Below are 26,937 nucleotides of genomic sequence, written 5' to 3'. Positions count from 1 at the left end.
GAAATTACATTTCCTTTGCCCTAACATTTATCAATGTTAGTTATCGTGACTCCTGAAATGTGGCCAGGAAGTGACCTATAGATATGAAGACAATAGAACACCAGAAAAACCCTACCTGAAAACACAAGAACAATTTTGACTTCTAATGTCCACTAAATATATTCTCTATGATTGGCATTCTGGACACTTTCCAATGGTCTACCCTATTCTACAAAAAAAGGATGTTTGGTAACACATTCTTAAATATGTATAGTAAATTCTGGAATAAAAGTAGCACATTTCCCCATTCAGGGTTGAAAGAGCTTTATACATTCAACACACAAAATGTTTAGAAAAAAAAAAAGATCATAGGATAGAAAACATGATTCTAAAATTTTAGCTGTCAATATTATTTTGTGAAAAAACAAAAAAAAAAACACAAAACAAACAAACAAACCAGAAAAACAATCCCCTCCCCAAAACAAACCAAAACCCTACTACTATGATGCAACAATTTTGATTATCTCACAAGCAAAACAACAGAGCTAAGAGCACAAGTTCTAGCACTAGTTTCCTAGAGTTTAAATCATAGCTCAGCTATCTCTGGTCTTGTATTACTTTGGACAAAATGAGTTGCTTATAGCCTTGTTTAGGAGGGAGAATATTAAATACCTTATGAAGTTTTTTGGCAATTGTGCAAATTAATATATGTAAACTTCTGAACCATTGCCTGATACTGTATGATAATATAATTTTTAAAAATTCTAGTGTATAAGTCCTTTAATTTTTGAAACATTTGTTTTCCTTACACTGAGGTATTCTTTATTGGGAGTCTTTATTTTTGATTCTTTTATCTTCCATTTCTCTTTTATTACTAGCTACTTTTACAGTTTCCCTTAAATTCAGTGTCTGAAATCTTGGGTTTCTGTCTTATATGCTGAGTCTCCTATGGGGATATCTCAGAGTTCTGGGCTGGGTTATTTCTCAGGGTAGTTTTGTATTACTTTTGCCAGGTTCCCAGAGGTAGCACTGGTTTGATGCCATTTTATTTGTCAACTTTAGGATATTTTCTAAGTAAAATACATAGGCTGTTAAAGCTCAGACCACAACCATGTTGAAATGCACACCTTTATTGAGTCTTCAGATGAGGTAATTTTCTTACACCTGCTCATTTCCCCCTGGTATATCTCTCCTCTCCCCCACAGCATGAAGGCTGTATTTGAAGATTTTTTTTTTTTTTTTTTTTTTTTTTTTTTTTTGGTTTTTTGAGACAGGGTTTCTCTGTGTAGCCCTGGCTGTCCTGGAACTCACTCTGTAAACCAGGCTGGCCTTGAACTCAGAAATCCGCCTGCCTCTGCCTCCCAAGTGCTAGGATTAAAGGCGTGTGCCACCACTGCCCAGCCGAAGGTTCTTATTTTTAAGCTAATGTGTTGTTAGTGGTTCAAACCACTAGGGTAGGGTAGTAAGAACAGTCTATGAGTTGAAAAGGAGAGAGTAACATACCACTGTATTTAAAAACAGTATAACACTGAACTTGGTTAGATCTTTATTAAGACCACACAGTCATGCCTAACAAGATCAGTGATAAAATACTCTTTCCTGAGTAAAAACAAAAAAATCCCCTCTTGGTCTAAGTTGTAGAGTGTTGTCTGCATTTGATCAGGCTGTCTCTACTGTCCCTAGGAACTCACAGGCCCTCAAACACGGAACAAATGCAAGTAAATGTTTGTTTTTTAAAGTTTCCTAAATGTTTGCAAAGTTTCTGAAATTATATCCAAGTTTCAGAAAATGAGTAAGAAACAGTGCTTATCAAATCTCTAGAGGTTAGATGTTTCCATGCTCTCTGTAGTTTAGGGATACAGTAGCCAAGTACCTTTTCCACTTTGTCTTCAGAACACACCATCTCTATCTGCTTATGGCACTGTTGGTGATAGGAGGACTTTAGTTCATTTTCTTTAAGTAACATTTCTACCTTCAGATATTCTTGCCTTATGCCTTCTCCATTCTGGAACAAGCAGTTCAGAATTTCTTGAAATCTACCAAAAAGAAAATACAGCATTACATTTCATTAAATTTCTATTATATAATATATAGCTTACTTAAATAACACGTATTATTCAGATTAGACTTAACATAAACAATAAATAGATCCGAACAACTTTCTCCCATCGCAAAATATTTAGGTGAGAGTATCAACTTTATTTCTATTACTTTAGGTTTTGTTCTGCTACAGAGAAAATCATGTTCTTTAAATATTTAGGTGTCACAAGGCTTCTGATATTAGTAATATGCTGGATTTTGTCATATGTAGTTTAACTGCTTAGTAGAAATGAAAAGCCTGGATCTGTACTATGGCAATTCTCACGGCCACAGTAGCACTGAAGCATCATGTGCTGCTTGGTGTTGGCAACTGTGAAGAAAACGAAACAGGAGGCATTATCATATGGTATCTCCATGGCCCCCTAGGAAAATGAGAGAACCAGTTTTAGCCTCAAAGATTATTATAGTAAAACTAGACCATAAGGCAAGGTACCCCCTACAGTTAGGCAGAGAGTCAACTGACACAGGCAGGTCCCAAAACATCCACATTAACAATGTGGCAAACCTAGAAAAGTGGCTGCGATTTCCTTTTCCAAAGGGCAAACTGAAGAATCAAATTTGTGCAGTTTAATAGATGCCAAGGACCCAATGATTCAAAACTGATTAAATCCTATGAAAATTTTTGAGAAAATGTTTGTCCTTTCAGGACAAACACCATTGGTCACAACAGTATTTTAGTCATATAGACAATTCCACATGTACAAAATTATCTAAAGAAAATTCATTACAAAGTTCTTAAAATAAAAATCAAGTCTATACATTTAAAAACAAATGTTCCTTCGGCAGAATTTTGAATATATTTATAAGGATCTGTGGCAAAGGTACTGCCAATTTATATCATTAGTTCTTAAAGAAACTCATTAAGCCACAGTACACAGACTGACTGTAGTTTTGTAAAGCTGATGCCTGTTTCATAGGCAGCCTATGCAAACACTGTGAATGCACTGTGCTGTATCACACCAATGCGAGCGCCAGTGAATGAACTGATAAGACATCTTTAGGTTATACTCCAAGACAATATTTTAGTTTTTGTAACTTTTTAATTCAAGTACAGAGTTCAATACTGTCAAATTTATAATATTTTTTGGTCTATTTTCCTTGGTGTTTACTATTTATAGAGAAAGTTAATCAGTATCAAGGGTTTCTAGGGAATGTCTTAAAACCTAACTCACATAAAACAAAAATAAACCGTATGGGGCTCAGTAGTAACTACTTCCTAATCATTTAGATTGCTTAGATTAACTACAAAACAAAAATCTACACTAATGTTTTTAGGTGCAACACAATGAATTAGATTTTACCGCTTCATTGGCAAAATCAGAGCAGATTTTACATCTGTTGTTTATAATTGTATTTTCTTTTTATTCTTCCCTTTTGTATACCAGTTTTACAAATACTCTGGAGTCAGAAAATACTGCATATATTTCCATTACTTTTTCAAAATGTACAAAAATGTTACTGAAGTTTTGGGAAGTCAAATTTTGTTAATGGTATTAAAGTCCAATGTGAGTGACGGTAAGGAGCAGCATAGAGTAGTGGAACAGCTTCTTCTGAGGAAAAATTACAAAGGGTTAAAGGATACATAACATTATACATAAATAACTCATCACTTTCTTGGATCAAATCATCTCTCATCCAAATAATTTTACCAGAAAGGAAAGTTAGGGTAGTGTAACGACGGCTTAGCAGTTAAGAGCGTTCGGCAAGCATGGGTCCCAGCACTCATGCTGGACAGATCACAACTGCCTGTGTTCCAGAGAGATTCAACCCATATGCACATACATATGTTCACACAGATACACACATAATTAAAAACCTGAAACACGGACACACACACACACACACACACACTTTGCATTCTGCAGTTGTGGAACATAATACCTCTTTCAACTCTATTGAAGAAGATTGTTGTGATCAAGTCAAATTAATACTTGTAAAACTCAACAAAATCTACAAAGCCACAAATAAAGTTTAGGAAGAAATCCAAAATACAGTAACATTGTTCAAAAGGACACTTTTCCTCAATCATTTATGATAAGTTTATGAGTTGACCTATAAAGACAATGGACAAAGAAATACAAACCTGACTGGGTCACTTTGGACAGGAAATATTCTCTCATTCTATATCACTGTGGAGCTCACTAGGATAATAACTTAAAATTAGTAACTGGGTTTGTAACTTCACACAGAATCAATAAAAACAGAACAGATTTTCATAAAACTGCACAAGTACTAAGGCAAGAAAGCACAGCTCAAAATAAACTAACTTTCCAGATAAGATAACGAGGGTGTTTTTCTGGTTTTTCTATCTGTATAATTGTGTCACATACAATGGGCATGATTTTCTGAATTGAGTGTATGTAGATACACATAGATGATATATAACAAAATATGATGATTAATAAAACATAAAGCTGTATTTTACAACTATATATTTCTCATGAGATTTGAAGACCTTTACCTTTCAATTTCTCTGTCTTCCGTGTTTGAATGTACTAATTTGGCACAGTCATTTCTGTCAGTCAGGGCTTTCTGTTCTTCATAGGCCTTTAGTTTTTCTTTCAACATTAAAATCTAGCACAGAAAACACTAATTAAAATACAAGTCAAATTATTTGTCTCCATTTATATGGCCATAGCAAAAGCTCAGCTAAAAATAATAGTTAAGCCAGATTTCCACTCTAATAGGAAATACATCAAATTTTGGAACAATAAGGAATAAAATATCCCTTAAATGAAGAACCAGAGACAATTATGTAGACATACCTCTGCTTTCTGCATATTACAGATCTTTACATACTGAGATATGTGACTGTTGAGATTAAGAACATTGCTCTTCAACTGTTGAAAATAGAAATTACGATTATAATCATATAGTTAAATATAACACAAAGTGGCATTATACCTCATTAATTTGATCCCACCAATTTTCACTTTTTGACAACTATTAAGTATGTGAGTAGCATGATTAATTATGACCATATTTAAAATCTGGGAACAGAGTATGTTGAATGTACAGATGAAATTATAAACAAATTGGCTTACTGAAAAAAGAAAACTCTAAGCATTTATTTACCATTTAATAAAAACTGTCTATTTTTTCTTTTAAGAAAATCAGAATTCTGCTTTAGGTTTGTATTTATATTAGTTTATTATTTTTTACATTTTCTACAACAGTATTACCCCACTGGTACTTTAATAGAATAGTCAGGAGAAAATTAACCATATAGTTAGTTTTTAATATACTAAACATTTCTTATTTAAGTGAGTTAGAATCAAGTACTTAAATTTTTTCACATTTAAGCCCATATAGTTGTAAAATTTAGCATCAAAAACAAAACTAGAAACCTCCACAATGCCGGGCGGTGGTGGCGCACGCCTTTAATCTTAGCACTTGGGAGGCAGAGGCAGAGGCAGAGGCAGGCAGATTTCTGAGTTCGAGGCCAGCCTGGTCTACAGAGTGAGTTCCAGGACAGCCAAGGCTATACAGAGAAACTCTGTCTCGAAAAAAAACCAAAAAAAAAAACCAAAAAAAAAAAAAAAAAAAAAAAAAAAAAAACCTCCACAATGGGTTGGAGTAAGGATATGAAAATGTGTGAAAATCTTTGTACACTTATATAGTTTGACCTTTCATATAAATAGTATATGGACTTTCTCACACCATGATACACTGTGTATGTTCAGACTCTTAAAGGGGAAAGGAAAAGGTTGATGAGACATCAAGTCAATTTAACTGAGGTCCCTTCTGAGAGGATTTGTAATTTTAAATTAGGCATGTTTCCCCCTGAATCGTTTTTTTTTTTAAAGTATCCAATTATAGTAAAAAATATTTTCCCAGCTATTCACGATCAGATATTCCTTGATTTAACACAAGATTATGCATATGAAAATTTACTATCATAATGTTATACAATTCATGTAAATAATGTTATAAACTGAGGTAGGTCTTATTTGTTGGTGCTCAGAGAAACTGTATTATCACTTGTAAATATTTATTATATTGAATAAAAAAATAAATTTGAATAGATTAAATTTGTGGCTGATTAATTCCCTGGTGCTATCCAACCACCATGTGCCAAGATATGAAGAAAACAGCACTAAAGAACTCAAGCACCCATAAGAATGAATCACAATATCCACTGGAAAGTGATCAAGATGCATTAAGTGTCACTAAATTAGAGTTCAGTAGTTAGGACATTTCTAACAAGAATTGGCAAATTCCTTAACAGAAACTAGACCATAATTAAGACTTTGATTAGAGTTATGAAAATAACATATACTTAATATTCTCACAACAAAGTCAAAGTAAATGCACTTACAGAAGATTTAATGTCCTTTGCACGATTAGCATACTTGAGAGTGTTATATGTGTCATCGTAGAATAAAGAGGAAGGACTAACAGCAGCTATCATTATAGTTTGACAGTTTCCTCCAAGAGAATCCTTCAGCAAACGAGTAAGCTTACTATTTCTGTAAGGAATATGCTGATTTCTTCTCTGAAAGAACAAAAGAATTCTTATTCCATTTCCACATATAAATCAAAAGTGAGTACTATTTCATTAGAAGAAGGTACGCAATGTCCAGTGATATAACTGGTATTTGACTTGATGTGAACTCATCTTTACTATCCAGTGAATATTTGAAAGTCCAATCTTCAGCGGACAGGTAGGGAAATGTGGCCGCCCCCAAGCCCTCAGTGCAATTGTTAGAATTCACATGGCAGAATGGAGAACTCACTTTAGAAGTTATCCCCTGACCTCAACGTGCATGCACATGTATACACAAGGAAATAAAATTCTAAAACTGACATCTCTAAGTACAAACTTTAAAACTATCAAGGTTAATTTTTTTAGTTCTAGGTAACATGTTACATGACTGAAAAGATGACACAAGGGTGGTATGGCAACATGTGCCTGTAACCCCAGCTGCCTGGAGGGCAAAGCAAGATTATATTTCCTAAACACCACAAAATACCCCAATCAAACAATCAAAAACCAACATCAATGAAACAAACATACCCAAATTCCTAGAAGCTGAAGTGACTTTATAAACTAGTAGTATATGATATGCATGTTTGAATTTTCAATTCTGAATATAAAGCATTCTGTTTTTTCTTTCTCTTCTTTTTAAGAAAAAACTGAAATGTGTTTATTTTTCAAAGTGAATGTTAAAATGGTATTAACAAAACTGTACAGAGATTTGGAATTCGTTTAGGGAATCTACTTCTAGATGAATGATATTTAATATGTATATCTTAAATTAATTGCATGTTGTTTTTTAATGGTCATGTAATTTCCATCACTTGCCCTCTTAAGTCAGTCTTCCTAATAATTTTAAGATACATTACTCTAAGTTAAAATACTACTATCAATGGTAATTTTCCTAAAGCTTTTAAGTCTGTTTTCATTTCAATTTTCACACTTTAAAAACAACTTAACCCACTGTCAAATATACTACATTCTACAAGTACTTCCGGTATACAGTGCATGAAAAAGCTTTAAATGCCTCAAAGCTTTAGAAAACATTCTATTATATAATTACACTTCAGACCTCATGTCTCTTTTTCTTAAACCTTTCTTTTATATTACCTCAATTTTATAGAACATTATAACATTCTAACTAAAGAGTTTGCCTAAAGGGATTTTTATGTCTTCATGTCAATTAATTGTCATTTTTGCCATCTAGTGATCATTGCATAGTTATTGACAATGAAGTTCAAAGCTGGGTATCTGATAAAAAGCAACCAGTACTGAGCCTGTAATTAAAGCTTTGGGAGGCCGAGACAAGAGGCTAGAGAGTCCAACACCAGCCTAATCAACTCACTCAGATCCTGTCTCAAGAAACCAGAAGTACAGTACTTTTCTACTACACGTGAGGTATTGGGTTCAATCCCAAGTTCCATGAAAATGCATACAGACAAAAATAGCCTCTTATGAAACAGACACAAAATAACACTTATGCAGCAGTATTTGGTGGTTCAGATAAAGTCTGTCATCTACATCTACAACATGTTATATAGTTATCAAGTATACATACAGTACCTACCTTTGTATCTGCTAAGGCGTTGATGACATTCCCAAGAGCTAATAGAGATTTGTTAATATTTGTGCCTTCTATAAATCGTGTCCCTTTAGTACCAGAAATACTGGCCCGCTCAGATCCTGCGAGGTCAATGAGTGACATTTTGGCTATATGGACATTTTGATTGATGCTTGCTGTTTTGTCCTGTTGTCGTAAATAAATCTTAAATTATAGAACAGGGGAAAAGGAGTGTAAATTTTAATAAAATTAAAGAAAACACTTTACTTTCAAAAATATATACATAAAGACATAGTCATGTTCCCTTTAAAAAGCAACAAATAACATATTATCTGTCTGATGTTATCAGTGCCAGAATTACTAAAGTTGTAAAAATATTATTAATTAATTAAATATTAACATGAAGACTTGTATATATGAGTTTTGATATTAAAGGCTGTTCAAAATGTCCATGTGCTAATTGTCTTTTCCACCTTGGTGCCTTGGTAGTTCTAGAACTATGTATAGCACAAGCTACTTTCAGGCAAGGGTATGTGTATGTGTTGGGCTATAGGTGATGAATCACATGAGTTCAGAAGTTTGAAGGACAACCTAGACATATGGTATGCCAAGACGTTGTTTCTTATACTCCACAAAGAACAAAGGAACAAAGAGGAAAACAAGTGGGAGGAAGGACTTTGGGTCATGGGTGGTTTTCCTTCAAGGAAAGAATAGGGCCCTAGCTCTTCTCTATTCCTATCTAATTTCCCATCTAGGTTATAAGGTATGTAACATCAACCCCCAATGACGTGCTGCCTCACCACAGGTCCTAGAGCAATAAGGCCAGCTGACACCAGACCAAAACTTTCAGCCCTATGTGTGAAAATAAACTGTTCAGTAATAATTTGATCATTTCAAGAATTTCAGCTGCCCAGGAAGGTATAATCCACTCAACTTTTTTTTTTTTCTTTTTTGAGACAGGTGGTCATGTGACCATGAGCTTACTAGTCAAAGATGATCTTGGAATTCAGAACCCCTCTACCTCTGGAACACCAATCAGATTTATAGGGTTTAGTCACTGTGCCAAGTTTAATTGTGCTGAAGACTGAAATTAGTGTTTCACATATATTAGGCAAGCATTTTACCAACTGGGCTATATCCCCAGCTCCTTATGTAACCATCTTTAGCTGCTTTTTTTTTTTTTTTTTTTTTAAAGATATTAACATGATAGGTGGAAGGGAGATGAAGACATAAGACATAAGGCAAGATCTAATCCATTCTAGAGAAATCTCACTGTCATAAACATTTCTCTATAAAGTACTGATGAAGAAAATGTCAGTGGAAGAGAAAAGATGAAACTACTGAATGGACACTAACTGAATGATTTAACTACCTTAGATATGTTCAACTGTAACAATTGCTTTTTGACACGATGGATTTCACAGGCTAGTGTCATGGTCAAAGAGCTTAACTGCAAAGCTTAAAGACCGAGTTAAGAGTTCCCAGACCCAACTGTGGTGCAAGGAGAGTACTGATTTCCCAAAGTACTTTGTTATGGCATATGTACACCCACATACATGCTGACCATAAGACATACAGATGATTATAACTCTTTTTTAAAGTTGAAAAATAAATGAATTTCATATAGCATACTTTAAAATACAGCTCTACATAACCATTTGGGTATAAATAAGAGCAGAAACTACAAACAATGAACACAAGTATCAGTGTTTCTGATATGGTGTCAGCTGAAAAATTCCTAAGGAATGCAGTTGAGTACATGGTCAGTATCTTCCACTTCTACGTTACTACTTCTATTTGATATATTCTCTATGTTCAAGAAACTCTCTAAGTCATAAAAGTAAAACCCCATGTATGTGACATACATCATCTCAATTTTAAATATTCTTGTTGTTGAAGTACTTTTAAGAACAAAGTAAGCTAGGGCGGCAACTTAATCCTGTATGGAATATCCTCTGCAAGTTAATGACCTTGACTTTAATAGGCAAGGTATTATAGTGTTTGTAATCCCAACTACTTAGGAGGCTGGGATAAAAGGAACAAAAACAAAAATCAGGCCTGGCCATTGCTACTCAATGACCAACCTGGTCATCTTAATGAGATTATGTCTTAAAACAAAGTAAAACAAACAAAGTTGCAAAGTAACAGAAGTCTTGAGGAACAGAGATGTCTATGAAATTTTATTGCTATATATGAAAACTATTCATGAGCTTTGCTTTATTTTAAATGCCAACTTAACAATCAGAGCCTAAAGTAAAGGCCAGTTACCTGGAAAACAGCATGAGACCGCGAAGACACAGCATTCACATCAGTGGGATGTTGTGTTCTGTTTCTGTTTCCATTGTCTAGTAGCTGTAATATTTCCTCTGAAGATTTAGGCTAAGAGTTCAAATAGAAAAGAAAATTTTCAGCCAGAATTAAAGAAAAAAATATTCCTCAATTGTTTCATCAGAACATTGTAACATGACTATTCAATAAGAGACAGTAGAATAAGGCTATCCCCAGCACTGATCTCTATTCTACTAGCGCCTTTGTGACCCTGGACAGTCACTCAGGGCTTAGATCCTTTGTAATTCACTTTAGTCTTAAATTCCATTAGTTTATTTCTTTTTCAAACACAGTAGAGTCAAACTAATAGCTGGTAAAAGTGGAACCTGCAGACTTGCTTCCCAACAGAAAGAAGAGACATCCATAAACATACTTGGTATAGAGTGAGACCCTGAACAACCACTCCTTTTTGTGCATCTTCCCGGACAGCAAGTGGCCCTGAGTTTGTCAAGAGGTCACGAATCTGTTCATTATATATCTGGGGGTGGGGATGGAGAAGAAAAAAAAAAGAAAAATAAAATAACCACAATAACAGTGATGTCAAAATAACTGATTATCTCACACACAAATTGCTGATTGAAGGTTTACAGATTCTGATCACTTTGCAATTGAAAATTTTAATTGGAATTGTATTGTCACCCACTAATTTCTAACTTGGTAACACTAACAAAATAAAGATAAGCCGACTTTCTTATTTCTATAAAACACACCAATTTTAGAGACTAAATGTTAAACAAAGTCCACTCAGAAACAGGTACTGTTTTTTTACAGGTATCTTTTAGCTCTAGTCTAAGGTACAATAGTAATAGTTCCTCTCATTTGTCCATGGTTATAAAATGAACAGCAGAGTAAGGATTGAAGCTTGTTTATCTTTTACTGTATATAAGAGGCAGCACGAATGAATTTTGGCTTACCAGATATTCAAAATTTGAGCACACAAAAGTGATCACAAATATGAGTTTGTTGACATACTTCTATAACCTCAACATAAAGAAATCTGAGGCAGGAAGATCAAGAGTTCAAGGCCAGCCTAGATGTCCCAAGAAGTGTTTGAGATACATAAAGTACACACCAAGAAAGCTTGATGACCTGAATTGGATCCTATAGAGCCCTAAATAGGATGTCTTTATCTCACCCTCCTCAAGGTTCAGGGAAGAGGGAGTGGAGTGACTGTAAAACCAGAAGCGGAGAAAACCACAACAGGACAGATGTACATATGAATTCAGAGAGACTGTGACAGTATTTATAAGACCTATCTGCTCAAGGCAGATAAAACTTCAGCATTAGCTGAGAAAGTGGACACAAAGGCTCACCTGTACACAAGAGGCTATCCACAAATGATAGCTGTGGGAAAGGAAAATCAGTTTCCTTCAATATAGTGACACTGGGCATGTCACCTACTCTCTAGAGCAGGTCTATGCTCAGGAATAATTAGTACTTTATGTTTTTAGTGGCTTTTTTCTTTTTTTTAAAGAGGGATAGAACATGAAGTTGGTGGGCAGGGAGAAGAGAGAATCAGGGAGGAATTGTGGGATATAAAATATAAAGTATATTATATGAAAACATAATAATAGTAATGATGATGATGATGATGATACACCAGATGCACGCACTAGTGTGCATGTATCATGCCAGCATTCCTAACGGGAGATAGGAAGACAGGCTTTCACATGTATACAGTGTGGAAGACATAAAGAGAGATCTTTAACAAGGTCTTAAGATAGAACCAACTCCTGAAAGATATCTTTGGACCTCCACTCCAATGCATGCACTTACACACACATAAAAAGTAATTAAGAAGCAACAACAAACCCTGCAAAAAAGTTAACACTGCCAACAATGGGACTAAGCAACTACAAACTGACTTGATATAAAGCATTAAGTATTCAGTACTACTTCTATGGTGTCTTCCAGCACTTAAACCAAGTCTAATAAAGACAAAACAAACTGAGGATTTTATGGCTGTGTCATAAATTATAAAAAAAAAAAAAAAAAAAAAAAAAAAAAAAAAAAAAAAAAAAAAAAAAAAACCCAGATACTGCTCATTAAAGGAGACCAAAAGGATGCAAGTGAATTTAATTCGTAAAAAAGAATGCTTTCAGGAGAAGAAACTGGTAATTAGCAAAACTGCATTAAGGTTCATAGATTAAACAGTGATAATCACTTGATTTTTTTGATTTTGATAAACATTTAGTGATTGCTTAAAAAAATTTCATGGTTCAACAAATTTATAACTTAAATAGTTCCGAGGAATAAATGCACATACAACAGAGACAGTGAACAGCAGATGCAAAATGTTTACGTATAAGGCATCTTAAGGAAGGCTATCTGGAAGTTCTCTCTAGAACTACTGTATATACTATTTTTGTGATGTCTCTAGAATTTGAATTGGATTAAAGTAAGAGTAAGGTATATAAAAAACATTCATGATTAGGAATTTTAATGGCTGGAAACATTCACAAGAAGATTCCTATATTAAATAATTTTAATGGACCCTTGTCATTGAGTTTTCTAAGACAGTGATTAATGTTAAGGATAGTGCCAACTTACCTCCAGATAAGAAACGGCAGTACTGCACTCTTTCTCTTCTTTAATCTCATCCATGCGTTTGAAAAGGTCCAGCATTGTTAAGTACATAACACCAGGTTCAGCAGCTGATCCTAGCATCGTGTGAGTCTTCCCAGATCCAGTGGCACCATATGCCAATACTGAATTTTTAATAAAAGGCTTGAGATTAACGCTCATCTTATAGCAAAGTATTACTAAATCTACTCTAGTGGTTAGTTCTAACTGATATCCTAAATAGTCACTAACTTTAAAACTGATAGATATCACCTGTTCTACTTAGAACTAATTTTATTTTGTGCCTCCCATATAATCACAGGCAGCAACATCTCCCCCCTTATTTGCTATCAGAATATGATATCCATACATATCCCTCCAGCACTGCCTCCACCAAAGCAGTGCTTTAGAAAATAACATGAAGCAAAACAGACATACTTGTTGAGCTGAATGAATCCCACAAAGGTGGTTTACAAAATTATTCTTTCAATTTGTTTCTGGCAAAATATTTACTTCCACAATTCTATAAAGTACACACAGAAGTCATACATTTCTTCAAATGAAGAAATCCAGTTACAAGTGTAAACTGTTAATACCATATTCAGTAAACAGATTCTCATATATTAATAAATGATAAAATAGTTTTTGGAATGAATTAAGCTGGTATCTTACTTTAGCTTATGAAAGCCTTAAGACAGCTAAATATACAAGGCCAGAAAGAAACAGTATCAATAGAGACCCTTTTTAATCTTTTAAGCCAAAGGGAGGAAAAATCTCTAGGAAGTTTTATGAAAGAAAGAACACTTGGATACTAGTGAGAATCAGCAGTCCCAACCAATAAACATCATTTTGTTCTTGCTCAAGAATCAAGTGCGTGACAAAAGCAAGTAAGACAGTCTTAGTGAAACAAGTTATTGTGGGCAATGTGCTACAAAAATGGGCAATTATAAAAATGAGAAACTAGTATGCTATTACTATACCCACTGAATGAACAGACCTTTTCAGAAAGAGTAATTAAAGCTTAAGGTATTAGGAATGCTTCTTGGTCTGAAGATCGGCTTAGTACAAAATGCTCAGGCGTCCTGTAGCTTTAACACTTTTATAGTAAGGAAAGTGTTCAGAAATTGCAGGCTGTTCAAAACCAACAGTGAACATACTTGTCAGTACAAACGGTGAGAAATCGGGCAACAATTTTAAGAAGCACATGGCTTAATAAAACAGAAAAAAATTGTGTGTAGGGTAATGGCAATGCCCAGGGAAGACAACGTTCCATAAAGGATAGGCCATAGATGATGACTATGTTTCAAAGAAAGACTACACTTCAATTTGCTGAAATCTCAAAACTATTGGAATGCATGCGCCTTGAATTTGATTGTATTTACATATACAACATTGACAACAAAGTATATATCCCTCCAAAGATAAAACTGAAGCTGGATGGAAAAATTAGATTTCACACTAAACAATTACCTGTGCAATTGTATCCATTCAGAAAGCTATGAAGAATTGGCTTGGTTGTGTGTTCAAAAACTTCCATTTGAGTTGAGGTTTCATCAAAAACAGCATCAAATACAAACTTAAGATCCTTATTTTGTCTTTTTGTAATATCAAAATTTGTAGTTTTCTTTCTGTGAAAAAAACTGATTTCTTCTTGTTTTGGATCAAAAACAAGTATATGCTTATCCACTACATGAACCACTTTGCGGAACTGAACTGCCCTTTCTGCTGTGTTCTCAGGACGCACACGAACAACCACTTTCATGTGGTGACTTAAGTCTTCCTCGGTGCCAGACATTCCTAGTTACCTCAATTCCTGTTACATGAATACCTGGGTATTTCTCTGAAATTAAAAAGGAAAAGGTCACTTTAGTTTTACTTAAAACTGGCATGTAATGATCATTTAAAAGGTACTTTTTATGTCCCATTCACCTAGCAAATGTATTATTGGGAAAAATGTATATGTAAACCTATAAACTTAAATACCCCCAAGGATGGCACACACGTATATAAATCCATGGTAGGAAAGTCTTGAAATATTAATCAAGCTTAAACTCAAATACTAAAGCTGTTTATGATATGATTTTCACAAGGCTCTAATAGTTTTTTGGTGTGATCATAGAAATGAGCAGGGTAATAACAGGAGCTGGAGCTTAGAAAGCCCTTTAAGTAAAAGGCAAGCTTGTCTGTAGGTCTCCTGGCAGTAGGGAGTGATGCACCTGGGCTGGTCTCTACTTGCTTGTCAGAGATACACTGGGTTAGCACTGAGGCAGAAGCCACTAGTTAGCACAAATCTGAAGAGGAGAGAAACAGTATACATTATTCATTTATTCAGAGGTCCTACTCTCTGATATCTCAATGACAAGCAAATTTAAAGAACATCAGTAAATGCATAAAGTGTGCCCAAGAAGAAAAGAAAACTGGTAAGGGCCAATAGTCTGCAAAGTTCAACTATCCACAAACCAATCTAGAATTCAGAAGTCAGGACACTTCCACTTTGGAAACTGCACATGTACAAGCACATATACTTTACATCTCCCTCCCTCAAACATTTAAGTAGGAACAATTTCTCCCTCTCGAAGCATTCCTTAATTGCCCATATTTCTTAGTGTAGGGCTGAGGTCTTGTGGTCTTTCCCCTGACTACATTAGCATGCCTACTGTTGCTTCCTTGTTCAGGTCATGTTAGGCAGTCATGATGTGAGACATTACTGGTGTGGCTGACACTGGTAGGAGATAACAATCTCATAAGAAACTCCATGATCCTCTGGAATAATTCCAACACTCACAAAGCTGATTAAGAAGGATAGCTGTGAGTTCTATGCAACCCGGAAGAAAAGGTTGGGCATGTGGTGCACTTTATTCACAAAATTTGGGAAGCAGAGGCAAGTAGATCTTGGTGAGTTTGAGGGAAACCTGTTAGGCACAGTAAGTTTCAGGCAACTAGAGCTATACAGACTCTTTTTCCATTCTGAAAAACAGAAAAAGGAAAAGAAAAACCAAAGAAAACAAAACATCCCTGTAGAGAGCTTGAGCTGAGATGCTTAGTGTGTTGTCACATCTACACCACTGGCTTCCAGTCTGTGAGCTGCTGGTGGGAGGTCCAGTCCTTGTCATTCCTGTCTCCAGTTAGCATACCCTTTAGTAGTGTACCAGAGTATTCCTGCAGGAGGCTGGGTTTGTGTAGGGCCTATGGGCTAAAGATGCTTGCCTCTGGTGCCCTATCAAGGGTAGTGGCTGCTCTGTCCTTGCTGATATCAATCAAGTTATAGGATCAGCCTATACTACTGAAAGTGGGCAAAGAAAGACTATTAAACTAAGTCATTACTAGCGTCTATGCTGAGAGAGCAGTTCTCAATATTCTCATCACAAATAAATTTCACTTAGAAGGGAAAACAATACAGTTTGAGGTGAATGGGAGAGGAGGGAACTGGGTAGCAGAGAGGGGATGAAGAGAGGGGCTGGGAAGGGGATCAGATATGGGGAGAGAGAGTGTGGAAGGGAGAGGGATAGGGTGAAAACAGCAATTGATGGGAGACATCTCTGGGAATAGCTGGAGATCAGGGATGGGGAGGTTCCCTCTAGTCCTTGGGAGTGAGTGACCCTAGATGAGATCCTACCTGAGAGGGTGATATAAAGACTGAAGTGGCCACCTCCCCTAACCAATGAGGGAAGGGAACATCAACCCATTCACAAAACTTCAACCCTAAATTTGTCCCACCTATAAGATACACAAGGACAAAGAAGGAGCAAAGATTGAGTGAACAGCCAACCAATGACTGGCCCAACTTGAGACACACCCCATGTAAGAGAGCCAACCCCTGACACTATTAAAGATACTATCCTATACTTGCAGACAGAAGCCTAGCATAACAGTCTCCTGAGAGGCTTCATTCAACAGCTGATGGAAAGCAGATGCAGAGACCCACAGCTAAACATCAGGTGAAGCTTGAGGAGTCTTGTAGAGAGTTGGGGATAGAATAGCATGAGCTGGAGGGTCAAGGACACCACAAGAAGACCGACAGAGTTAACTAACCTCGGCCCACAGGGGGGTCAAAGGGACTGAACCAACAACCAAAGAACATGCAGGGGCTGCACTTAGGCCCCGTACACATTTGTAGCAGATGTGCAGCTTAGTCTTCATATGGGTTCCATAACAATTGGATAGGAGGTTGTCTCTGATCCTGTTTCCTGCCATTGGATCCCCTTCCCCTAACTGAACTACCTGGTTAGGCCCCAGAGGCAAAGGGCACCCTGCTATGACTGGATATCCAAGGGTAGGGTAGTACCCAAGGGAGGTCCGGTAGGTGGGCTTCCCCTTCTCTGAGAAGGAGATAATGGAGAGAGGGATTTTTAAGGAATGGAAGGGGAGGAGAGATGGAGGAGGTAAATTAGGATAAATAATATTTTATGAAAAACATTAATAAAAAAGGAAAAAAAGAAATTTATGTAAGGGGATGGATATAATCCTTAGATCAATTTGCTCAGTTGACAATGGATATGCCAAATGTCATACTGTATTCCACAAACATATTCTATTATTATGTGTCAGTTAACAACAACAAAAAGCAGGAAATAGCACCAATTGAGAAAAGATTTAAAGGTGAAAAAGTTACTACATAGAGATTTTTGAGATGAATTTTCATACAAAAAAAGGATAATGAATAAAAAAGGATATTTAATATATTCAAATATAGGGATTGCTCTGAATAAAATGCTTAACTAGACAGTCCTAGGATGGGTACAGATAAAATACTATGAAACAGCCTGATCAACAAGAGAGTAATCATATCTGATATTGAAAACCTAACCAACTACCAGGGATCTTGGAGGAGGACCTACAATCATTTTACTAAACCAGAACAACCCCTACCTACATTATAAATACCTTATACTCAAAGGTAAGTGCAGTCTCACCCATGATCTCTTTGCCACAGATGGCTACCATTACAAGACATTACAATCCATCCAAATGTAGAGTTACGAGTCAGTCCCAATGGCTACATCTAGAGAACTAACACACTGAAGGCTCAGGGATCGAGGAAGAAAATTATGGTAGGAGAATTATGAGGGCCAAAGAAACAGAGAGTGTGCAGTGAGACTGTCTCCTAGGAATGAGAAGCTAAAACCACAAAGCCTGGCCAACATGGCTACCTAAACATAAGCTGATCAATGAATACAGGCCTCACCCCTACACAAAGGACTCCACCCAAGTAAGGACCAATTGTAGGAGCTGACTTTCACGTGGATTCTGAGGATTATATTCAAGTCATCACGCGTGGCATCAAGTGCCTTTACCTGCCAAGCCACCTTGCTGGCCATGGGTGTGTATTTTAGGTAGTCAGTCCAAAAGGCTGTGAGAGCAATAAGCTTGTATAAACTGAAGAATAGTTGTTGGCATGGTGAATTTAATTTAATCATTTATTTCTTTTATAAGTGTTTAGTTTCAAATGCCTGGATGTAATTTTATCTGAAGAGCCTAAAGAATGCTCAAGGGAATCTTTGCTCTCTGGTGCCCCAGCTAGAGAACAAAGAATAGGAAATACGATCAATCTTTAACAGGTTGAGACACAAAGTTACATTTCACATTATACTTCATAAACTCCTTTAAGAGACTGTCAAAATTTCTTCCCAAATATCACTTGAATCCTTATTGCATTTTAAATACCTGCAGGAATTTCCAATTAGCTTTACACTCCTTAGCCCTCACTAAACCTTTTAAAAGTTTGGTCCCACCTTTACCTTATTTTATCTTCTTAAACAATGAAAGATTGATCATATTTTGAAAGAATCATGCATTTTTCCTACTTTCTAAAATTAAAAAAGTGAATAAAACTACCCATGCTGATGGCGGAACCTAAGACTTGTGCCCTCCCACAGAACTCCACTCACTGTCCAATTTTCCTAATAGAATACCTAGGACAGACAGAATAATCAAAATGTAAAAACAAGGCACTGTGACACATCTGCAATTGTAGCTACTGAAGAGGTTGAGGGATGTCAGATTAAAGCCAGGCACTAGAAACCAGCATCTGTAACACTGAGACCATTAACACAATGAGAAATATATTTAACATGCTTTGAATTTTTGTTTGAGTATTTCATACATGTTTATAATGTTTTTATCAACTTTACCTGTAACTTCCTCCCATAGCCATCATTTTTGCTCAAAACTTTTCATGTGCTTCTTTTTCAGAGTCCAGAAGTTTATGTGTGTACATATACATTTAAATTTATTACATTTTATTTACTGTGCATGCTTTTATGTGTCTGTGGGCATATGTATAAGTGTGCATGTGGAGATCTGCTGACAAGTTGTAGGTGTCGATTCTATCACGTGGATGCCAGGAATGTAACTTTATCCACTAGGTGATGTCACTGGTTCCAGAAATAAATATCTTAAAGGTAAAAAAAAATTCAAGTATACTGATGTATTCAGAAATTAATAACACTATTCATTAAAGGGATGCTTTATTTTCCTAACATGGATAAGAGTCTAGTATCTAGTTGATTCTGTATCAAGTGCAAAGACCATATTTAATATAAAACAGTTAATTGTTATCTGTAGAATAAGATGAAGATCTGCAAATTCTTTTTGGATAATGCTTTGAGAATAGTATAGTCCCTGATCAATTTGGTCATATTCAGTCTTAAGGTATGTTGTAAAAGTAGAAACAAAAGAGCCAGTGGTGAGATTTTTTTTTTTTTTTGTGGGAATAAAATAAGTCTATAGACCACAGTAGACTACTGATCCATTCCTGAAAGAATGGGTATAAAAGAGGAAAATGAAAGGGTTCTCCCCAGTCACATTTAAACTGATTAGGGCAGATGGTATTTAAGAGCCTTTCCCACTCCAAAATTGTATGATTAGTCTATGTGTTAGAAAATATAAGAAAAAAAAATGCTGAAATGGTAGCAAATTTTATACCTATAAGTTCTCAAATATAATTAACAATTAAATTAACTAAAAAGTATATAACAATACATAGAACCCAAAGGGTAATTTACTCATATATAGGCTCTGAGAAGTTTCCACATAAAAGTTAAAATTATATACTTGCTTAAAAAAAAATAAAGATACTTAGCTGGCATCAAGGATTCTACATATTCAAGATATACACTGTTAGTATACATATATTATACAATGACTGAAGCAATAAATTAATAGACTGCCAACATGCACACCCCATGCTGTGAACTGTAATTTAGTTTGTATGTTTGGATTAGATTCTATTTCCCCACTCCCCACCAAGTAGTAAACACTGCTTATCTCTGTGTTTTCCTGGAAACCCCAACACTTAGCAGGAGAATTTTGTTTACTAATGCAGGGGTGGATTATGAAATATAATGTCATTTTTCTGATATTATACAGTAACTATTCTTAATAAATATGATAGACTTTCACCAGGTCACTATGATGAGAAGGGCAACAGTGATGATATTATGAGTCCCTCTCTGCCAGGAACTATGGCAAACATTTCATATTCATGTCATTCAACCCTCATAATAATCACGTGAGGTTGGCTTACAAACGGAGGAACTTAGCAATTTTTCCAAATGTTATTACTAATAAGACAGCAAGTGGACCCACGTACAAATCCAAATCTCATGACTAACAGAAAAGAATGCTTCCAAACAGTGGTACAGAAGAAGCACAATGACATAGCTATGAAGTATTCCAAACTCAAGTAGAAAATTCTGATTCGACACTGTTTAGAACAGGGAACTATCCTCATTTACAGTTTCTATCGGGCTTAAACCTGTCAGAGTCCCTGATTTGACTGCCTTACAAACATCAGGGAAGAATGACAAGTTGTGTTGGAGGAAATATCAGCATTGATAGTGGGCTATTTTTTCCTATTGTCTCTCACAGCAATTAACAGCATAGCCACTTTATCATGTTTATTGATTTGATGTATAACTATAGTGGAACAAGATGCTCTTTAAAATAAAAAATCTTAAATATCTGTAAATACTGGTTCAATAATGAGCATACCTCTCAAGGCAAATCAGTTTTGCTAACTAAAAAACTTCTTATGATATACTGAATTTAATAGCAAGTATTATGTATCAGCTTTGTAGATTTCATATTCTCTAACATCAAAGGTCAAAAAAACCTTCCAAGACACAAGGTAGGAACCGGACAATGTGGAATGACATCACCAACAAAATTAGTTGTACTCCAATAATCACTATTCATATTATAATGAGCAACAGTCAGCTTTGGCTTTTTTGTAAAGGCAAGGGAAATGAGCTCCTACAGAAAAGGGCTGCAGAAACTGCAGGACTAGTGGCTGCTTTCTGGCCTCCAGGCACTTTAAATTTATTTATTTATCTCTTCTGTGATCTACAGCAACACAGGTGGGCAATCAGGGCCGGTCTTGGCTTCCGGACTGACCAGAGGGCCTCTCTGCACAAAAGCTCCTCCCTTGACAGTAAAGCCCAGAAGTCGCACACTCACGTGTGCAGCCCAAGCAGGATACTCCGAATTTGGAATCCGGAAGGAACCTCACACTCTAGGAGGCTGGACTGTGAGAGTCCTCAGTTTAAGTCTGAGGAAGGGGCCAGTTTCCCCTCGGGATTCAGAGGCGAAGCCCAGAAACCTCGGTGCTGTGGGAAAGGCTCGCCTTGTCATATACGCTCGGTAGCTCCAGATCCTTCCAGCCGCAGAACCAAGGGGACCCTCGACCCGCAGCTCTCGCCGAAAGCTACTTTGTCGGCTGACGCCGGATCCTCCACTCCGGCGACCCTCGAATCAACCCACGCGTCCCCAGACACAGCGTCCACCTCACTCACCTAGAACAAGTGACCGCGACAACTTGGCAGAGTTGGCTTCCAGGCGCTCCAAACACAGCCACAAATTCAAACCCAAGCCAGCTTCCTCAGCTGTCCATTTCATTGGCTGCCGTTCGGCTGACGTCAGCACGTCGGACGTTTTCCCCGGTGTCTTGCAGTTTGGCGCCTGAGGCTGGGCCTCACAGGCCGGAGGAGAAGCTGCGTCTCTGGGCGTCGCCGTGGCAACGCGCGCGGTCTTTTCCGGGAGCCTTGGCGGAGGTGGGCGGAGCTAGGGCGCCTTGCTGGTGGGAAGAAGCCAGCTGGGATCTTTATTATTGAGCAGACTCTGGGTCTGGGTATTATAGGTTTTGGGTGAAGTGTTTCTCATGGGGGGAGAGGCGTAGTCTGCGGGCCTGTAAAAGGGGCCTGGATTACTTTGTTCTTTGTCAGGTTTCCAAGGATTAGGTTTTATGCTATGGAAGGTGTGGTGCCTCCATGAGAATTAATTGCAAGTCCAAGTCTTCTGGCTCCAAGCCCCAAGTCTTCTTTTGTCAGGCTTCCTGGCCTGCTCCCGTTATTGCTGATTGAAAATATTTGCTATTTGTCAGCATTTCACATGCTCCAAGTATGACATTACAAAATAAAAATCACTTAACGATTTTGGCCTAGGACATTATTGGATCATGCGATTTTTGTTCCAGATTGCATTATTTCTGAATGTATACTTTAGAAAGAAAAATGCATTGGGAACATGGGGAATATTTTTCCTAAGATAATTCATTTAAATATTACCAGGGTATTTCACATTTGTATTGTTGGCTAGGCAAGCCTTTTATCAGTGAGTTGACACTCAGAAACATTTAGTAGTAAGATCTGAATTACATTGTTGTTTATATGACTCTCCATTTAGTAAGCAGCTCTTACTTGCAGATTTTAGGATCATATTAGTACACACTGAGGTCAACATCCCTTCCCTCCTGGAGTTTAGATTCCTGTTAATTGAATATCACTATAAAATAGGATGTATACATATGTGTCTATGTATCTATCTATAATCTATTTATGTATCTATCTATCATCTATCTAATCTATCTATTTTACATTTTTAAACAAAGACTTGCCACTTAGCTATGGCTGGCCTGGAGCTTGCCATGTAGACACAACTGGCCTGGAATTCACAGAGATCTGCCTGCCTCTGCTTCCTACGTGCTGAGATTAAAGGCATAGGGCACCACTCCAGTAGTGTAGAGTAGTGTGGCGTTTTGTGCTGAAATCCCATAGATTATGATCACATATCTATTGAAGAAAATCCGGAGAGTTGCAAATTATACATTTTGCTTGTTCTATGAATTTTTTGGAAGAGAGTATCAATAAAGTGTCTACTTATTTCTTGTATTATATATATCAACTAATGACATCATTTGTGTGGCACTGGGTTTGGCAATAAAAATGAGGAGAGTTCATTTTATTTTAAATATTCCTTCACTATATATAGTGCTTGACCTTTAGTGTCTCAGGCATATTTTTAACACCTTAAACACTACCTCACTTTATTCTCAAAATAGACTATAAGATATTATTAACATATTGCTTTGATTTCATTGGGAGAAAACTGAAGTGTTAGAAAAACCTCTGTAGGGAAGTATTTGTCTTGTAAAACCAACTGTTTCAAAATTTAGCTATTTGGCTAGGCAGTGGTTGTGTACGCCTTTAATCCCAGCGTTTGGGAGGCAGAGGCAGGCGGATTTCTGAGTTTGAGGCCAGCCTGGTCTACAGCGTGACTCCAGGATAGCCATGGCTACACAGAGAAACCCTGTCTTGAAAAAACCAAAAAAAAAAAAAAAAAAAAGAAAAAAAAAAGAAAAAAAAAAAGCTATTTGTTTTAAAAATATTTTCTAGATCAAGTGACTTTAATATGATAGTTTAATCTAGTTTGAAAATACATGCCGGGCAGTGGTGGCACATGCCTTTAATCCCAGCACTTGGAAGGTAGAGGCAGGCGGATTTCTGAGTTCAAGGCCAGCCTGGTTTACAGAGTGAGTTCCAGGACAGCCAGGGCTACACATAGAAACCCTGTCTCGAAAAACAAACAAACATACAAAAAACAAACAAACAAAAAAACAAACAAACAAACAAAAACAAAAAACGAAAGAAAGAAAGAAAGGAAGAAAGAAAATACATTTATCTTGATATCTTAAAAAATTATATTGGTGAATGAATAAATAGACATGTACATGTCTTCCTTTTGTTTTTGACATCCACACTATATAGGTTTCTTAGTGTTACAAGTGCAGCCACACCTAATCCAAATACTGTCCATTTAATTTCAGTTCTGCATTGTACTTGCTTTATAGCAGGGTTCCAATTATGAGATCCATACTCTGGAGGAATCATACATTTGATTAAAACAAAGAGGTTTTAACAATATAACCAATACTATTATTCTGCAGTTGTTAACTCATGAGTTTGGCAGAAGTAATAACAGGATGAGAGAACCTCATGCTTTTTAACAAAATTAGAGCGGGGGCAGGGGACCAAAACTTCCCAAATGTACAGGGCTGAGAAGGTTGAAATTTCCACCTTTGGTTAAAAATTGGTTGATGTATGTATGGAGCCATTACAAAATTAATGTGTTTTTATAGTAGACAGAAAATTGAAAGTTACATTTAAACTTTCGCCAGACATCAAAACAATTCTTAAAACAACAACAACGACAACAAAAACAACACCTCAAAAGTGACATCTTATTTTTCCAGGAAGATCTTTTGGAAACCCTCGACCCACAACACCCCTACACAGTAGGTGCTGGGAGCAGCGGAACGAAAGGCAGACACACCTCGGTTGCTCCGACGGAAGGAAGAGGGCCCATCTGTCCGTTCTTACAAGTTTCCCCCACTCGGGTCCTTGGTGTATGCAAATCAAGTTCTTCTGCGTTTTAGCGTCGCGGCTGGCCCAACTTTTCTTTTTGCCTCAGGTGAGGAGAAGTCCTTAGTTAAGTGTTGGAGACGGGGCTCTTTTAGTGTAGAGGTTGTGGGGAGTGAATCCCCTCCTTGTAAAGAAACAGAAGCCCCTCCTCCAACTCCGTCGGATGTACTACTCTGCCTGGCTTTGGAGATCCCTAGCTTTCCCAATCTAACCTTTGAAGACTGGCCAGGAAAGGCTGGGATCCTTTGACTTATGGGTGCATTCCCGCCCTTTCCACGTTTTTCTGGCCTTACCCTCAGTCCCCAGCCCCCAGGTCGCGTTTCTAGCATTAAAATTAGATTAGTAACATTTCCTCTCTGGGCAAACTAATAGTAGTTGTTAGCACCCTGAAGGCTTCAGTTTGTATTTCCACAGCTGAAAGAGTAACATGGACAATTTTGTGGTTTCCACAACTTCAGGGAACTTTGCCCATGTAGGAAAATTTAAATGACCCGCCAACAGTGCAATCTGCTTTAGAGGCCAGGTTTACTGACTGGCAGTAAATTAAACAATCTCACAAGATTGCAGAGAGATTTGTTTTCTTTGGTAGGAGACTGGGCTATAAAGAAGAAATTTCCTTTACAGTTTTCATTCAAAGATCTTTACGGCCCAATCCCAGCAAAGGGGGTTACTATAAATAGTCTAAGGACTATAAATAATCATCTACTTGTAACTCCTTCTCCGTGTTTACCTGGGTTACAAGCTAGTTAGTTGATTTTTTTTTTAAATTAGGCTTTACCTTGAACATAGTTAAATGAATGCCTAAAATTTGAGTACAATAAAGAATAAAATGCAGGGGCAAACAGTTTGGTGTCTATTTTTATTTGCTTTACCCCCACATTGTTTTGGGGCATTTTATTGGCAGCAGTGCTTCCTTTAAAAAAAAAAAAAAAGTCAAAATCTCCACATGGGGCCAGAGAATAGTTCAGTGGTTAAGTGTGTTCTGTGGAGGACCTGAGTTCAGTCCTCAGCACCCACGTCATCCTGCTTACCCCTGCCTGTAACTGTAGCTCTGGGGGGGGGGGGGGGGAATACAGTGCCTCTGTGGGTACTTGCATTCATGTGTAACCCCAAATATAAAACTCAGTTATTAAAACAGTCTGGACATAGAGTATAGATTGTTTAAATATTCCAGATTCTATTTTTTTGCCTAAACATTGTGTACCCTTTATTGGCGGTCTCACAACACTGTTATTTTTAAGTAGAAGCAAAGTGCTACTTAGGTATAGCTCCAGGGTATAGGAGACTATTCCTATTAACAATGTAATTGGAAAGATACTATATATACATAGTTTATGTAGTGTACCTTTAAATTGCATGGTTAACATTAAATAATTCCATTGCATTATGTTTGTAACACTGAAGATAAAGATTTCAGGCTCTGAAGATAAGCCTCTTGCATCATAGTTACAGTTATGACTTTGATTATCTGGCAAGCTATTTAGTTTCTTCAATGTGTAATATAGGAATAATTATATTTAACTCTAAGAATGATGATAATGATCAAATGGGGCACAAAGAAAATTTTTTAGATTTGTTGGCACTTAGAGCTGAATAAAAATTGGCTATTATTTTGAAGAAAATGTACGTTAATTTAAAGGGTAGTTGTGGTTGAGTTTTGTAGTTTGTCTGGAGAACTTAAAGAGTAATTAACAATTTTTTTTTTTAAATTTGTTGATGCTTAAGATCTAGAAATCCCCTAAAGTTTTATTTCTAGTTCCTTTGCCACCTCCCTATTTTCACTATTTCTTATTGTCACATAATTCAGCAAATTATTTCTAAGGCAAATTTGATGTATTATCTATCCATAAGGATGCATCTTATTTATATTCTGTCTATATAATGTATTTTATATATATTTGTATTCCATTCTGTTTTAGTTAATAAATTTTGTTGTTGTTGCTTTTCCAGAAGACGCTGGCTGTCCTGGAACTGAATTTGTAGACCAGGGTGACCTTGAACTCACAGAGATTTGCCTACCTCTGCCTCCCAGGTACTGGGATTTATGGGCATGTGCCACCACTCCCAGCTCTAAAATGACTGTCTTTTGCAAAAGGAAAGGTAGACATTTATATGCGATTTGTTTCTTCAAGTATTTTGAAAACATGGATGGGGGAGCAGTCAGACTGGATGATACAAACCTTTATTTTATGAAGTCTGAAATGTATTAATTCTTCTGTGTGTTTTTCCTCTCC

The 26,937-nt window shown here is 36.6% G+C and overlaps 2 protein-coding genes across 7 annotated transcripts in view; one reads left to right on the top strand and one right to left on the bottom strand.

Annotated features, from left to right (window-relative positions):
• Kif18a (kinesin family member 18A) overlaps positions 1-21,930 on the bottom strand; it is a 54,558-nt gene extending 32,628 nt beyond the window's left edge. The window contains exons 1-10 of the mRNA XM_076929406.1: positions 21,800-21,930; positions 14,478-14,847; positions 12,996-13,153; positions 10,819-10,923; positions 10,386-10,496; positions 8,124-8,321; positions 6,398-6,574; positions 4,845-4,919; positions 4,541-4,653; positions 1,853-2,015 (exon numbers count right to left, since the gene is read on the bottom strand). Coding sequence (XP_076785521.1) covers positions 1,853-2,015; positions 4,541-4,653; positions 4,845-4,919; positions 6,398-6,574; positions 8,124-8,321; positions 10,386-10,496; positions 10,819-10,923; positions 12,996-13,153; positions 14,478-14,802 — 1,425 coding nt within the window. The 5' untranslated portion in view covers positions 14,803-14,847; positions 21,800-21,930. The remainder of the gene's footprint in view (positions 1-1,852; positions 2,016-4,540; positions 4,654-4,844; positions 4,920-6,397; positions 6,575-8,123; positions 8,322-10,385; positions 10,497-10,818; positions 10,924-12,995; positions 13,154-14,477; positions 14,848-21,799) is intronic.
• The window catches only part of Mettl15 (methyltransferase 15, mitochondrial 12S rRNA N4-cytidine), a 181,342-nt gene continuing 175,919 nt past the window's right edge, over positions 21,515-26,937 (top strand). For 4 of the 6 annotated variants that reach the window (XM_076929409.1, XM_076929407.1, XM_034496636.2 and 1 more), the window contains exons 1-2: positions 24,612-24,752; positions 26,654-26,735. The gene's annotated coding sequence lies outside the window, so the exon portion shown is untranslated. Of the gene's footprint in view, positions 22,058-24,534; positions 24,753-26,653; positions 26,736-26,937 lie in introns of those variants that run through there. The other 2 variants (XM_034496635.1, XM_076929410.1) reach the window with 2 other exon arrangements.

Source organism: Arvicanthis niloticus, chromosome 2 (genome assembly GCF_011762505.2).
Source record: "Arvicanthis niloticus isolate mArvNil1 chromosome 2, mArvNil1.pat.X, whole genome shotgun sequence".
Taxonomy (NCBI): Eukaryota; Metazoa; Chordata; class Mammalia; order Rodentia; family Muridae; genus Arvicanthis; species Arvicanthis niloticus.
The sequence above is the reverse complement of the archived record's forward strand: the minus strand, read 5'-3'. Positions and strand labels throughout refer to the sequence as shown.